The sequence below is a fragment of the Tupaia chinensis genome, unplaced genomic scaffold (assembly GCF_000334495.1).
Source record: "Tupaia chinensis unplaced genomic scaffold, TupChi_1.0 Scaffold000049_1, whole genome shotgun sequence".
Taxonomy (NCBI): Eukaryota; Metazoa; Chordata; class Mammalia; order Scandentia; family Tupaiidae; genus Tupaia; species Tupaia belangeri.
The window spans coordinates 2,642,589-2,658,995 of record NW_006159507.1 but is presented as its reverse complement, the minus strand read 5'-3'; the positions used below and the strand labels follow the sequence as shown (position 1 = coordinate 2,658,995).

The 16,407-nt window shown below is 38.8% G+C and overlaps 1 protein-coding gene, 1 non-coding gene and 1 pseudogene across 3 annotated transcripts in view; 2 read left to right on the top strand and 1 right to left on the bottom strand.

Moving 5' to 3' along the window:
* Positions 1 to 16,407, top strand: part of CSE1L (chromosome segregation 1 like) — a 58,198-nt gene that overhangs the window by 14,452 nt on the left and 27,339 nt on the right. For both annotated transcript variants that reach the window (XM_014591236.2, XM_006141285.3), the window contains exons 3-10: positions 160 to 302; positions 4,563 to 4,664; positions 4,736 to 4,881; positions 6,082 to 6,172; positions 8,552 to 8,659; positions 10,263 to 10,355; positions 14,152 to 14,319; positions 14,433 to 14,562. In XM_014591236.2, the coding sequence (XP_014446722.1) occupies positions 160 to 302; positions 4,563 to 4,664; positions 4,736 to 4,881; positions 6,082 to 6,172; positions 8,552 to 8,659; positions 10,263 to 10,355; positions 14,152 to 14,319; positions 14,433 to 14,562 (981 nt within the window). The remainder of the gene's footprint in view (positions 1 to 159; positions 303 to 4,562; positions 4,665 to 4,735; positions 4,882 to 6,081; positions 6,173 to 8,551; positions 8,660 to 10,262; positions 10,356 to 14,151; positions 14,320 to 14,432; positions 14,563 to 16,407) is intronic.
* Positions 11,332 to 11,438, top strand: LOC114009425 (U6 spliceosomal RNA). Its single transcript, XR_003550837.1, has one exon. It is a non-coding gene; the product is annotated as a U6 spliceosomal RNA (small nuclear RNA).
* LOC106735851 (cytochrome c oxidase subunit 7C, mitochondrial pseudogene) lies at positions 15,288 to 16,091 on the bottom strand (annotated as a pseudogene).

The window sequence follows — 16,407 nt, the reverse complement described above, 5'->3', positions numbered from 1 at the left end:
AGGGTCTGTAGACCCAGAATAGAGTTTCTCAAGAAAAATATCATAATCTTTTCATTTTTATTTGATCCTTCAGGTAAAGATATATGAGTTCAGGTATGTGTAAGGTGCAAAGATTTTGATTATAATAACAAATCTTCTGAAGTGAAAATTATTTTACAGCTGAGAAGTTCCTGGAATCTGTGGAAGGAAATCAGAATTACCCACTATTGCTTTTAACATTGCTGGAGAAGTCCCAGGATAATGTCATCAAAGTGTGTGCTTCAGTGACATTCAAGAACTATATTAAAAGGAACTGGAGAATTGTAAGTATTTTGCAAATACATAACTTAATATCCTGTATGTTTATAAGATTTCTACAAACAGTGCTCTTAAAAGATTCAGACATGATTAAAGATAAAATTAAATAAGACCTTTTTCCAAAACTCCTTATTACTTCACTTTAATTCATATATAAATTCCTTCAACTTATTACTCAGGTTACTAGAGAGTGCATGACTTGGTTTTAGTCTCTTTTGTGGTTGAAATTCAATTGTCTAGCTTACTGCCTAGTGAAGAGACACTGAGGGAAGACAGGCTAAAATGACTAATTGAATGACTAATTATAATCTAAGTGACTAACTGAAATAATATTAAAGCTGAAAACATACAGAAATATTTGTAGAATGCAAAATAGTTTAGATTTAATTTTTTTTTTTTTGGAGAGGTTTTCGCTATAGGGCGCGTGCGCTCGCCAGACAGAGAGAGACATAGAGATAGAAAGCGAGAAATCGCCCCCCAGGGGGGATGGTCATGCCGCAGTCCCTTCTCCTCCATTCTCCTCTCGGGATCTTGGGCATGAGTTTTAAGCCACTGGGTCCGGGACGCGAACCGCGGTCGACTACGTGGGAGTCCAGCGACATAGCCACTATGCTAACTGCTGGTTCCCTAGATTTAAAATTTTGATAACAGGTTTTACTATATATCTTTTTAAAAAATAACTATTTTATTTTATTCATTGTAATTATTTATTTGTTTTATTTCATGTAAGTTGACCAGAGAGAGACAGAGAAGGAAAGCAAGATAGCAAGCTGCCAGGTCTGGGACTCAAACCATGATCAGCCATGTGGGAGTCCAGCCACTTTAACCACCTTGCCACCAGCCAGCCCGTTTTACCATGTATCTTATTGGATGTGGAAATACATTCTAATTATGGAATGAATCCCATTGTGGTACATGTGTAACAACTGGTATAAAATTATAAATTAAGAAATAGGCATTTTGTCTTTTTTAGTTTAGGATGGTGGTTCTTGGTTGAGGGTAATTTTGTCTGCCAGGGGACATTTACAATATTTGGAGACGTCTTAACTGGTTGATTGCTACTAACATCTAGTGGGTAGAGGCCAAGAATACTGTTATCAGGACCAGCAGATGGTGTAATGGTTAGGTTGCTGTACTCCCACATAGTTGACCACAGTTTAAGTCCCAGACCTGGCAGCCTAGGATTCATGTCGGGCACATGTGTGTACATGCCCAAAATCCCAAAAGGAGAATGGAGGAGAAGGGATGGATTGGGGCATGGCCATCCCCCTTGGGGGGGGGGTGACTTCTTGCTTTCTATCTCTTTGTCTCTTTCTCTATTGTACATGCCCTATAGCAAAAATCTCTCTTTAAAAAAAAAAAAACAGTTATCCATCTCATAATGCACAAGATAGCTCTCCACAACAGAGTTTTATCTGATCCAAAATGTCAATAATGCTGAGATTGAGAAACCCTGGTTTTTGGGGCTGGCAGGTGGCATGGTGGTGGAGGCACTAGACTCCCGTGTGGCTGACCATGGTTCAAGTCCTGGACCTGGTGACTTGTTTTTTTTTCACTTTCCCTTTCTTTGTCCTTTTGTCTCTCTGGCCAAATTAAAAACACAATAAGTAAATAAATAATAATAAATTTAAAAATTAAAAATAAATAATTAAAAAGTAAAAGAAACCCTGGTTCATGATAAAAATATGAGAATTGTTTTATAGCATAACTGTAATTACAGTATTTAAAATATTACGGTGGGCAGAAATAGTTTTTCTAAAAAGTCAACCTAAAACCTGCTCAGGTATTTATTTATTTATAATCTTAACTTTTTTCTTCATTTCTTTTTTCTTTTTCTTTTTTTTTTTTTTTGGAGAGGTTTTTGTTATAGGGTGTGTGCGCTCCCCCGAGACCCAGAGAGCCAGAAAGCGAGAAATGACCACCACCACCACCCCCCCCCAGGGGGGATGACCACGCCACAATCCCTTCTCCTCCATTCTCCTCTTGGGATCTTGGGCATGCATGCACACGCACCCAGTATGAGTTTAAGCCATGGGGTCCGGGACTCGAACCGCAGTCAGTTACATGGGAGTTCAGCGACATAGCCATTACACTAACTGCTGGTCCCTTTTCTTCATTTCTTAAAAGAGTTTAAAAAATAGTAAATATTGCTTATAATTTTATGTAAATTAGCCAAAAGTTTACAATAAGTGAACCAAAGTGGTGAAGAAATGGCTTGGTAAATCTTTCTTCTCTTTCTTTCTCTTTTTTTTTTTTAAGAGAGATTTTTGCTATATGGCACGTGCACTCACCAGAGAGACTTAAAGCAAGAAATCACCCCCAAGGGTGCATGGCCACGCCACAGTCTCTTTTCCTCCATTCTCCACTCAGGGTTTTGGGCACAGGCATCCGCTTGAGTTTCAAGCTGTCAGGTCCAGGACTTGAACCATAGTTGGCCGTGTGGGAGTCTAGTGATGTAACCCTTACGCCATTTGCTGGTTCCAGAAATGACTTGATAAGTCTTTCAAAGAAGTCCAAAGTCCATCCCTCTGCTTGTAGGCGTGGTAGCATTTTCCCCTCTATGTTGATTTGTAAAACAAATGAGAATTCACCTTTGGGTGATAGGATCCTGAGTGCATTTTAACTAGAAATGGTCAGGAAGTTCTCTTACAAAAGGCCTTCCAATTTCAGATGAGAATTAATTGAAGCTTTTGAAGATGAATATGGATTAAATATAAGAAGCATATGTCTATAAAGATCTTAACCACACTTTCTATGAGTTTATGTATGTAGAACTAAGATTCTTAACTGGAATTGGAGTCAGAGAAGCAAGTTCATTTTATTTATTTATTTATTTATTTATTTAGAGGGGTTTTTGCTATAGTGCGCTTGAGCTCGCCAGAAAGACAGAGAGATAGTGAGAAGTCACCCCCCGGGGGGGATGGCCACACTGCAGTCCCTTCTCTATTCTCCTCTCGGGATCTTAGGTACACATGCTCACACACACAGTGTGAGTTTTAAGCTACCAGGTCTGGGACTCAAACCACAATTAACTACATGGGAGTCCAGCGACATAGCTGCTACGCCAACTGCTGATCCCCATTCATTTTTTTAAATTTATTTATTCATTCATTTATTTATTTTAATTTGACCAGAGAGAGAGAGTGAGAAAGCAAGCCACCTTGTCCAGGACTCAAACCCTATTTTGCCATGTGGGAGTGTCCAGTGCTTTAACCACCACGTCACCTGCTGGTTCCCCCATTAATTTGTATATAAAGTATTTTTTAAAATTTTTTTAGAATTATTTTATTTAACTTTATTTAATTATTTATTTTAATTTGACCAGAGAGGGACAGAGTGAGAGAGATTGGAAGTGAGAAAGCAAACTGCCAAGTCCAGGATTTGAACTGTAGTTGGTCATGTGGGAGTCCAGCGCCCTTAACCACCACACCACTTGCTGGCCCATATGAGAAGTATTTACACATAGGCTAGGATATACATTTTTCTGAGGAAAGGATTCATTTTATTTATTTGTTTGTGTGTGTGTTTATCTATTTAACTATTTATCTTTATTTATCTATTTATTTATTTATTGAGATTTTTGTGCATGTACTTGCCAGAAAGACAGAGAAAAACAGAGAGAGAAAGCTAGAAATCACTCGCAGGGGGAAGGCCTTCTCCTCCATTGTGCTCTCAGGATCTTGGGCATATACTCACACATGCCTGGCATGAGTTTAAGCCACCAGGTCCGTGACTTGAACCTTGGTCGACTACATGGGGGTCCAATGACAGCCATTACGCCAGCTGCTGGTCCCAAAAGGGTTCATGATATCCTCAAATTATTAAAGGAATTGATGATTCATTCAGGCAGAAAGAAACTAAAGAAAAATCCCACCCTCCTAGAACCAGCAGTTGGCATAATGGCTATGTCACTGGACTCCCATGTAGTCGAGCTCGGTTTGAATCCCGGACCCAGTGGCTTAAACTTACACTGTGTGTGTATATGTGTCCAGGATCCTGAGAGGAAAGTGGAGGAGAAGGGATTGCGGCGTGGCCACACTCCCCCCCCGGGGAGTGATTTCTCACTTTCTGACTCTCCGTCTTTCTGGCTCACACACGTGCCATATCGCAAAACCTCTCCCAAGGGGGAGGGGGGGAATCACATCCTTCCTCTATATTTTTCTTAGAAAACTAGGAAATTTAAAAAAAAAAAAAAGCTCTTTTTATCTGCAGACCCACATGGACGTCAATATGGATTTTATCTTACTAGCTCGTTTTGTCTTTAGGTTGAAGATGAACCAAATAAAATTTGTGAAGCTGATCGAGTAGCCATTAAAGCCAATATAGTGCACTTGATGCTTAGCAGCCCAGAGCAAATTCAGAAGCAGGTAATGTAGCCCTGCCTTTTAGGTAGGCGCCTTTGTGAGACTCTTGTCTAATTAATTTTTTCCTCTCCCAGCTAAGTGATGCTATTAGTATTATTGGCAGAGAAGATTTTCCTCAGAAATGGCCTGACTTGTTGACAGAAATGGTGAATCGCTTTCAGAGTGGAGATTTTCATGTTATTAATGGAGTCCTTCGAACAGCACATTCATTATTTAAAAGGTATTGATGTTCAAACTCATATTCTAAAATACTTCTTCAATTATATTTGCTCGAGTAAATAGTTATGTTTTTGTGACTGTTGTCACACACAAAACATCTGTTGTCCTTTTTATATGATCATCCTAGAATAAGAGCATAAACATCTTGGTTCATTACTGTGTTTGTTTCTTCCCGAGTAGAATTTAAAAAAAAAAAAGAAGAAGAAGAATTTGCTGGAAGCTCACACATTCCAAAGAGGAATGGAGAGGCAGGATTAGTGGATAAGAAAGCACACCTCCCCCCTCCCAATAAGAGATGACCACATCGAAATTCCTTCACCATTTCTCCCTCCTTTTGGAGTTTTGGACATGCACACACGTGTACCCAGTATGGCTTCCAAACCATGAGATCCGGGATTCAAACTGTGCATTCAGCTATGTAGGCTCTGACTGCCTTAACCACCACGCCACCAACTTGTCCTAGAATGTTTATTTCATCTTGCCCTGTTACCCGTGAAATACTAATCTTGATTAACTGCTTGATTCTTTTAAAAAGAAAACCAAGAGGGCCAGCCAGTAGCATGGTGGTTCAGGCAGCTGGGTCCCAAGTAGCCAGCAATGCAGTTCAAGTCATGGACCCAGTGTCTTGAATAAAACACCAGATGCATGTATATGCATGCTGAAAATTCTGAGAGAAAAATGGAGGAAAAGGGGTTGTGGCATGGCCAGGTACCCTGGGGGAAGGGTGATTTCTTACTTTCCCTCTTGTTTTCTTGCCCTCTCTCTCTCTCTCTGAAGAACACACGTACCCTGTAGCAAAAACTAAATAGAGAGAGAGAAAAAACGGAAACCAAGAATTTCCTTTGAATTTCAGAAATGCATCCATTTGTATGTCCTTTTTTTTCCCCAAGTTTGTTTCTTTTATGAGCAAGAGTGGGAAGGAGATAGAGGCACTTCCATCAGCATCTTGGCACCGTGATCCACTTCAGCCTAAGCCAGCCGGCATGATGGCATGTGCACAGTAGCCTGGAGTGTACAGGGAGACCCCAGGACACGAACCCAAGACCATCCCAGAAGCATTGTGGAGTCTTGTGTTACTGGTGTGCCATCACAGCTGGCCAAAGTTGTATATATCTAATCACAGATGTCTAATCTGCATCTCTTCTTGAACATCAAGTTAATAAAACATACTAAATTTACCTATTTTATCTTCGTTTTCTAGATATCGTCATGAATTTAAGTCAAATGAGTTATGGACCGAAATTAAACTTGTTCTAGATGCCTTTGCTTTGCCATTGACCAATCTATTTAAGGTATATAATAATATCTTGATGATGTCTTTTAGTCAATTTTTAAAAATTATTTAATTAATTTTATTTATTCATTCATTCATTTTAATTTGACGAGAGAGAAAGAGAGAAAGAGTGAGAAAGCAAGCCGCCAGGTCCGGGACTTGAACTGTGGTTAGCCATGTGGGATTGTCCAGCACCTTAACCACCATGCCACCTGCTGGTCCCAGTTACTCAGGGTTTTTTTGAAGTTTATTTATTTATTTCACAAGCAAGACAGAGGCAGCATCCTTAACAGGTTCCTGACAATGTGAAGCACAACCCAGCCTCACTCGACTGTGGGTTGTGGGCATGTGTGTGTCCAGGGCACTCAGGGAGCTTTCTAGATACAGATCCAAAACCAACTTATGTGAGCTAGCCTCAGAGAGCACCACATTCTGCCACTGAGCTACTATCCAGCCCCCCAAATTATGTAATTTATAAATTGTTCTTGTATTTATATAAGTTTTAAGAGATGTTTTGAAATCTGAATTGTATAAGTTGTAGCGTTTCTTTTAAAATTTTTTTTTCTTTTAAAATTTTTGAAACCTATGCAGAAGTAGAGATGGTATATGAACCCCCATCTGTTATTACATAAGTTCAGTAGTTACCAACATTTTATTTTTTCTTTGATCTGCTCCATGTTCTTGGTTTTGGGGGGAATCTATAAGATTGAAAGAGATGTATTATTCTTTTTTCTAGATAAGGAAAGAGTTGGGTATCATAAAGCTAATGAAAAAAGCCAGCCTTCACTGACTCCAGAAAAGCTGCTTGTTTCTTTGTTTTTGCTATAGGGAATGCATACTGACTGGAGAGAAAGAAAGAGTGAAATAAGCAATCGCCAGGGGGTGGCCATGCTGTTTCTTTCCCTCATGAGATTTTGGGCACATGTGTGTTGTTCAAGCTAAGGAATCTGGGTCTCGAATCTTTCTATCAACCAAGGTTATGTGATAACAATAAAATGTAGGGTAGGGTGTGCGAGGGGTTTTTCACAGTTAAGATATCTTACTGATGGAGCATTTTCATTTTTTTTTTCCACTATAGGGCACGTGCACTCGCCAGAAAGATAGAGAGAGACATAGAGACAGAAAGCGAGAAATCATCCCCCAGGGGGCACGGCCACGCCGCAGTCCCTTCTCCTCCATTCTCCTCTTCGGATCTTGGGCACACACGCACACGCGCCCAGCGTGAATTTAAGCAACCGGGTCCAGTACTCGAACTGCGGTTGACTACATGGGAGTCTAGCAACATAGCCATTACACTAACTGTTGGTCCCAGAGTATTTTAATTTTAAGAGATAAATTTGGATAAAATGGCAACCCATTTTCTGGGATCTCTCAATTCACAGGAGCTTTGTTTTTCCTATCCTATTCTGGTAAATTCCCCAATTTGCTTTAAAAAGATTTTTTTGGGGAAAAAAATGAGGTAACTTTTTTCACTTTATTGGATTCACAATTTTTAAAAAGTTTTTTTTAAAAAGAATTATTTAATTTTATTTATTATTATTTAAAATTTTCTACAGGGCACACACATTTACGAGAGAGAGAGAGAGAAAGTAAATGAGAGAGAAAAGTAAATGAAAAAGTAAGCCGCCAGGTCTGGGACTCACACTGTGGTCAGCCATGTGGAAGTCTAAGAGCCTTAACCACCATGCCACCTGCAGGCCCCAAATCTTTTTCTTTTTTTAATTTGCTAGAGGTCACGTGTGCTCTCCAAAGGTGGAGGGGGGGAGTGAGAAAACACCTCCCATACACTGTGATCCCTTCTCCTCCATATCTCCCTTTGGAATTTTGAGCACGCGTATACACGTGTTTGACATGTTTCTCAAACTGCCGGGTCCAGGTTTGAACTGCACTATTGTTGATAAGGATCCAGCTGCCCTAACCACAGCTCCACAGACTGGCCTAGAAATGTGAATGTTAAGGTTTTATAATGAAATACCAAACTCTAGAAAACTAATAAGCTAGTGCCACTTATAATTTAATGAACAGGACGCCAGTGTTTATTTCACTGTAATCCGGCTAAGACTTTCATATTTTCTCACTTAATTCACATACCCTGTGTCACTACCATAATACACTTTGGAGATGGGGGCTTATTATAAAGTTAGCCTGATCACAGACATGCATGTTCATTGTATATAGGGAGACCTCAGGACACAAACCCAACACCTTTCCCTGTGGGTTCTGATGTGTTAATGATGTGCTGCCATCTGGCCCCATTTCTCAGAATCTCTTTAATAGCTATGTACTACTATTGGAAGCCAAATTTGGGGAGAGAAATATGAACAGTCTCAGCATAGTACAAGATGATCATCCTAGGTTTGTAGTACACTAAAACCCTGTTTCTTGATTCCTTTCCAAGGCCACTATTGAACTCTGCAGTACCCATGCGAATGATGCCTCTGCCCTGAGGATTCTTTTTTCTTCCCTGATCCTCATCTCAAAACTCTTCTACAGTTTAAACTTTCAAGTAAGTTTTTTTTTATTCTTGCTTTTTATTCCTAAATATACTATTTTTATTCCTAAATATACTATTTTTCAATTGAAAAAGGCTTCTTTACTAGCACCAATACTGTTAAAGAGAAAGTTTTTTATAACTCCCTCTGTTCTTTACCCACTTTATCCTCATCGTTCTATTTTCCAGTAGTTTCAAAAAGTACTGATGACTGTTTCATGGGGGGGGAAGTAGTGTTCTCTTATATCCAGCCAATTAGGGGAATCCCACATCTTAACCTGTGGCTTTAGAAAGTCACCTTGTACACTATTTTATTGAAGACACTGAGAAACCAGATTTCTTCAGGCCTTCCTTATTTATTTACATGGGTAGTAACTCAGTTGAGGGAACCATATTTTGGTTGGGGTCTCTGGCTAGCTTATACAAAAGGGCTTTATTGGAAGCATATGGGGAAACAAAAGACTTTGAAAGAAGGAAGAACTGATGGCATTTTAGAGAAAATGCAACCACACCAGTATGGCAAGAAATGTGTGATAACTCTTTGTTACTGACACATTAAGATTCAGAATTCCAGGACTAGATTGGAGAGGCAGGAGTTAAATGGTATAGGTTGCTAAACTGATATGCCAAGAGGAGGATCTAACCTTCTCATTGTTCATAGCTAGTAGCTGGACTTACCTTCACGACATGACTACACTAACAGTGATAGGGAGAGCATTTCCCAAAAGGAAATTGGGTACTCTTAGGTAGAATAGGAGATAGCCTCAAATTTCAGATCCCACCTCAGTGTTCAACTGGGTAGCATTTTGAAGAATTCTTACTTAAGTGAATGTTGCTGTTTTGGCTTAGGCCTTTTGAATTCTACTTCTGAAAAGTCAGGTAAAATGAGGCTTTTGATATTTCGTCAGGCATAACAAAGGAAACCAGAGGAAGGAGGCATAATCTGCCCTCAGGATGCTTGTTCCTTCTTACAAAGGAAGTCCTGTGCCACAGAAAACCAGTAACTGTGTAAGACACTAAGTTTGAGTCTGAACTGATGATCATTTATAGAAAATGGGGAAGCACAGGAAGAACAGGTGACCTAGTATGTACTGAGCTTTGTGAGGAAAACTTACATATAGTCTTAGCTGAACCCTAAGGAACGAGTTGATTTAGATTGGGACAGGAACTAGTGGTGTGGCATTATTTGTGGTGAAAGCATCTGAACAGAGGCAGGAGTCAGAATGGCTTATTCAGCTGCCAAAACTTTGAGGTTGTTATTTTTTTTGGGGGGGGGGAGAGATTTTTGCTATAGGGCATGTGCGCTCACCAGAAAGACAGAAAGCAAGAAATCACCCCCCAAGGGAATGGCCATGCCACAATCCCTTCTCCATTCCCCTCTCAGGATTTTGGGCACACATGCACACACGCCCGGCATGAGTTTAAGCCACCGAGTCCAGGACGTGAACCACGGTCCCACTTTCTGAGAATTTTTGTAAGAATAGATAAGGCTCAGACAGCAAGATGTTTGGTCTTGAGCCTACAGATATGTGCATATGCTTAGCATAGTGGGGAAACTTAATAAAGTGACAGGCTTACTTATTTTAATTAGAGTCTTACGTCAGCGTTTGTTCTTTAGGATCTCCCTGAATTTTTTGAAGATAATATGGAAACTTGGATGAACAATTTTCATACGCTTTTGACGTTGGATAATAAACTTCTACAAACAGATGTAAGTGTTCAAAATGTTGTGTAGGTAGCCATTTTCTTTCATTATTTGTATAGGCTCTGAAAACCTATTTACTCTTGCATTATTAGAAGATAAAATTTCAGAATGCAAGTAATGCCTGATTCTGTTAGATGTTTTATATTCGATTGTGTAATATACAGTTATACTCTTGCCGGGCCTGGCAAAAATCACATTATATAAATAAGGTTATTTCATTACATTATTGAAACTAAGGCTTTAAAGTATTTACATTGTAAATATTTTATGAAATAAAATTGTCATTGAAGATACTAAGAAAACCCTCTGTGATGACAGTTCTGCTTTTCTTTTTTGGAGAGATTTTTTTGGTATAGGGCACATGCGCACTATAGAGGTTTTTTGGTATAGGGCGCATGTGCCAGAAAGAGACGGAAAGACAGAAAGCAAGAAATCACCCCCTGTGGGGATTGGCTACGCCACAGTCCCTTCTCCATTCTCCTTTCGTGATCTTGGGCATGCACACACGTGTACCCAGAATGAGTTTAAGTCACCGTGTCTGGGATTCTAACATAGCCATTATGCCAACTGCTGGTCTTGACGGTTCTGGTTTTTGTTTCGTTTTGTTTTGTTTTTTTCTTTTTCTTTTTCTTTTTTTTTTTTAAATTCATTCATTTATTTTAATTTGACCAGAGAGAGACAGAGAGAGAGAAAGAGTGAGAAAGCAAGCTGCCAGGTCCGGGACTCGAACTGTGGTCAGCCATGTGGGAGTGTCCAGCACCTTAACCACCACGCCATCTGCTGGTCCCTTGACAGTTCTGTTTTTTAAAAATCCATGCACAGCTTGTAATGCATAAAGGTTTTTCATCTGAGTTTTGTAATTTGTACTTTTGAACATAAAGCACTTACTCCATGCTACTTACTCATTTGCTTATCTACTAATGTATTTATAATCTTCTTTCCTATGGGAAAAAAAATAATGTGTTAAAAATATTTCCACACTGTGCTCGCTTCGGCAGCACATATAATAAAATTGGAACGATACAGAGAAGATTAGCATGGCCCCTGCGCAAGGATGACATGCAAATTCGTGAAGCGTTCCATATTTTTACATGTATAATATTCTCAACTGGATTGGTCTGAGAAGTATTTCATGATGGGCAAAGTATTTTTACAAGCAAAATGAGAAATAGCGATTGACTGTTTTAAAAAATAATTATAATAATAATAATGATTGGGGAAAACATAGAAAAGATATCGAATGTTGAAGCGGGGAGATTAATGTCTTTGTACTGACTGACATGCATGGCATTCCCTTTTGAAAAAGCAATGTAATACACTGTAAAGTTATATGTAACCCAATGTAATATAAAGAAGATTATGATGATAATAAAAAATTAAAAAAATATATTTGCACACCAGATAAAAATAAAGATTAGATCGATCATCCAAAATAAGTCTTGAGAGTGCACAGAAAGGGAATTAGTACTATGGATGGACAACAGATTGTGTCGCAAGAATTTGACTAAGTAAAAAAGGAACAGAAGAGGATGTGGCTCCCTTAAAATTTTTTTTAGTGGGCTAGGGACCAACCATATCTTCAGAAAAGAAAGCTTTATTTTATGCTTAAGTCTAAAGGAAATTTTCCACATAGTATCCTTAGAGGGAGCTGTTAGCTCATTTTCCATGTGTTCCCCCATGTCATCTCACTGTGCCACAGCCCTTCTATTTATGCTGTGGGGACCTAGCTCTGTGGGAGTTCTTTTATCTTCTGAGTTTGAGTTTGTTGATTCATAGTGCAGCTCAGAAGGTATTTCTGGTTTGCTATTGTAACAGAGGTTATTATATAAATTACTGTCATGGTTTACATTAGGGTTGGCAGGTCCATAATGAACCAGATAATAAATATTTCAGCTTTTTGAACTGTGTGGCTTCTGTTATATACAACTACTCAGTGGCTGTAGTTAAAAACTATAGTAGAGGGGCTGGCAGGTGGTGTAGTGGTTAAAGATGCTGGATTCCCACATGGCTGACTGAGGTTCGAGTCCCGGACCTGTGTGGCTTGCTTTCTCGCTTTCCCTTTCTCTCTCTCTCTCTGTTTCTGTCTAATCAAATTAATAAATAATAATAACAAGTGGAAATAAATATTTTTTTAAAAAAAACCATAGTAGAGGGACCAGCAGTTGGTGCCATAATGGCTATGTCTGGACTCCCATGTAGTCAACTGCTGTTCAAGTTCTGGACCCAGTGGCTTAAACTCATGCCATGTACATGTGTGCCCAAGATCCCAGAGGAGACGGGATTTCAGATCTATCTATCTGTATTTCTGGCGAGGGTATGCACCCTATAACAAAAACCTCTCAAAAAAAAAAAAAAAACCATAGTAGATAAATTGTGTAATTGATATGAATTGTATAAATGGAAAAAGAATATATAGCTGTGTTTTAATAAAATTTTACTTACAAAAACAGACATCAGGCTGGACTGGGCCTGTAGACCATAGTTTGCTGACCCCTGATATAGATTCTTGTTCAATATTTTATAAACAAAAAAAAAATTTTAGAAGTATTTGACTAAGGGCACATGTGCTCACTGTAGAGACAGAGACATAGACAGTGAGATGGAAAGTGAGGAAATACTCCCCCACCCCCCATGGGTAGATTTCCACACTGCAGTTCTTTCCATCCATTCTCCCCCTGGGATCTTGGGGCACGCATGCACACAGACCCAGTGTGATTTTCAAGCCACCATGTCTGGGACTCGAGCCATGGTTAGCCATGTGGGAGTTCAATGATGTAACTATATGCCATCTACTGATCCCTGTAAACAAAATACTATTTGTGAGAATCCTATAACATTTATCATATTTAGGTGTAAGGCAATTATAAATCCTAATGTATTTGAAATGATAAACTTTTTGTAAGGTAGCAAGATGATACTGTTAACCACAAAGGAAAATGTGATATCTTTATTCAGATTTCTTTGGGGTTTTTTTTTTTGTTGTTGTTGTTGTTGTTTTTTTTTAAGAGGTTTTTGCTCTAGGTTGCACGCCAGAAAGAGACAGGGGTCGAGAAACACCCCCCCCAAGGAGGGATAGTCACACCGCAATCCCTTCTCCTCCACTCTCCTCTTGGGATCTTGGGCACTCATGAACACGTGCCTGGTGTGAGTTTTAAGCCACCGGGTCCAAAACTCGAACCACAGTCGACCACATGGGAGTCCAGCAACAGCCATTATACTAACTGCTGGTCCCTTTATTCAGATTTCTTTAGCAGTGTTCTATTTTTACTTAATATTGGAATATATTTTGTAATTCAGTAACCAGAAGAAAAGGCCTTACTTAACTTGAAAATTTTTTTTTAGAGGTTTTTGATATAGGGCGCGTGCACTCGCCAGACAGACAGAGAGATAGGAAGCGAGAAATCACCCCCCGGGGGGATGACCACACCGCAATCCCTTCTCCTCCATTCTCCTCTTGGGATCTTGGGCACGCACGCACACTCGCCTGGCGTGAGTTTTAAGCCACTGGGTCCGGGACGTGAACTGCGATCGACTACATGGGAGTCCAGCGACATAGCCATTATGCTAACTGCTGGTCCCAACTTGAAAATTTTGAGAACTGTTTTTAGTGATTAGTAAATGAGAAATAATTCATCTTTCGTATTTTTGAAAGACTTGCTGAATAGATTGGTAGTGGCATAGGTATCATTTACAGTTGATTTTAGATTTAAATTTTAAGGAGAATAATTAAGAAATTACAGCTATTTCCCTTGTTGTAGCATTGAGATTGTGTGTCTGAGTTTCCTCTTTTCTCTTACTTGAGGATGAAGAAGAAGCAGGCTTATTGGAGCTTTTAAAATCCCAGATTTGTGATAATGCTGCACTCTATGCACAAAAGTACGATGAAGAATTTCAGCGATACCTGCCTCGTTTTGTCACAGCCATCTGGAATTTGCTGGTTACCACAGGTCAAGAGGTTAAATATGATCTGGTAAGATGATAGCAGAGACAAAGAATTGAAAGACATTTCGTCCCTGTCTCTTCCAAGAAATAAAATGTGTACTTTTGTTTTTTAAAATATTCTATGTTTCTGTTTTATTCCAGTTAGTAAGTAATGCAATTCAGTTTCTGGCTTCCGTTTGTGAGAGACCTCATTATAAGAATCTGTTCGAGGACCAGAACACTTTGACAAGTATCTGTGAAAAGGTTATTGTGCCTAACATGGAATTTAGAGGTAATTATGGCAAAGTGTAAAGCTGTTGCAGGGGATTAAAAGCTATTTGTTTGTTTATTTTTGAGAGAGATTTTTGCTATAGGGCACATGAGCTTCCCAGAGAGACAGAGACACGGAAAGGGAGAAATCACCCCCCAGGGGGATGGCCACACCATAATCCCTTCTCTTCCAATCCTCTCTTGGGATTTTGGGCACGCACGCACATATGCCCAAGGTGAGTTTTAAGTTGCTGGTCCAGGACTGAAACTGCAGTTGACTATGTTGGAATCCAGCAATGTAACCATTACACCATCTGCTGGTCCCTAATAGCTGATTTGGTTTTTTTTTTTTTAATTGTGGTAGATTATAATTTTGGGGTTTTTTTTGTATTTATTTGCATTTAATCATGTATTTACAGTGTACAACATTTCTTTTTCCAGCACAAATACCATGCACGTTAGTCAAGACAAAGATATGACTATATACATTATCATCAGCAAATAGCTTCTCATTTTTTGTCAATTAAGCATACTTTTACTTGTTTTTTTCCTTCCTCTTTCCTCTCACCCTCCCTTCCATACTAAACTTTCTTTCACCACATTTTATTGATTCACAAAAGATCTTAAGTTAAAAATATGGACAAAGCTAAAAATCTAGTGACAAGTGCACTGTAATTTTCTACTGAAACATTTTTTTTTCTCTCCCCATTCCCCCTTTTACTAAAGAGAGGTATAAACTAACTTATTTCTCTTTATTTTTTTTTTCGAAAATAAATTCTTCGACTTTATGATCATAAAAACAAGATAAACCATATATAATTCCTCATGAAGAAACTAATTTGGTAATATTACCCAAAAAGTAAAGTAAGGACATTTTCAATTAATCATATCCTTATTTCAGAAAAGAGGCATTATGCATTCAGGTCATAAGTTTATTTATAAACATATTCAGTATGCTATGAGTTTAAGAGTTTGATCCATTTTCCAGAGATTGTGACTGCGCCTCTTAAAATGTTCTTCATATCTATTAAATGGATGAATTAAAACATCCTTATTTCTTACGTAGTTGGTGTCTTACTATAAAGAAAAATGCAGCAAATCCAGATCCAAAGCACAAAGTCATCATAACGAGTAACCGCCACTTGTTTTCCACTGAAAATGGCAGATTCTTCCCCAGGCCCTCCTCACAGTGGCTCCTGTGGACCACGGAGGTCGTGAACCTCCAGATGCTCTGTCCCAGCATGGCACTGCTGGAAGCCCTGCGAGAGCGCGGAGTCCAAAAACGGGAGAAATGGCCCAACCGCCATAAGCCCTTCCTTTCTCACGACCTTGTTCTCTAGCTGCAAGGACCGAAAGGCTAAACTAACTTATTTCTAAAAACTAAATTAGGTTCATCTTAATTTGGTTTGTTATTTGCAGAAAGCCCCATAAGAATTGAATTTCTGATGCAAGGTAACAGATACTATTTATATTATTGAACTTAGGCAAATAACCATTCTACGACAAAATAAGAGTGCTCACAAATATTTTCCAATTGCAAAGGTATTGGGAAGGGAGAAATGTTCTTCAATTAATTTTTTTTTTTGCAAATTGCTGAACCTGTCAACAACTCAAAACCAAAATCCTTAAATCTGGAAGACAAATCAAAGAAGAAAATCAGTAATGTTTTAGACAAAACTCATAGAATTCTATTTCACCAGTTCAGTCTTATTGTAATCCTTTTTTGTTGAAATCATAGTGTTAACTATGATCTGATCTCTCCGTTTAAATCCCACAAGTTAACATTCAACATTACTATCGATATTTCTGAACTTGTCCCTACCATTAAGTTGACCTTTTTCTTGGTCATTTTTTGTTCTCTTATTTC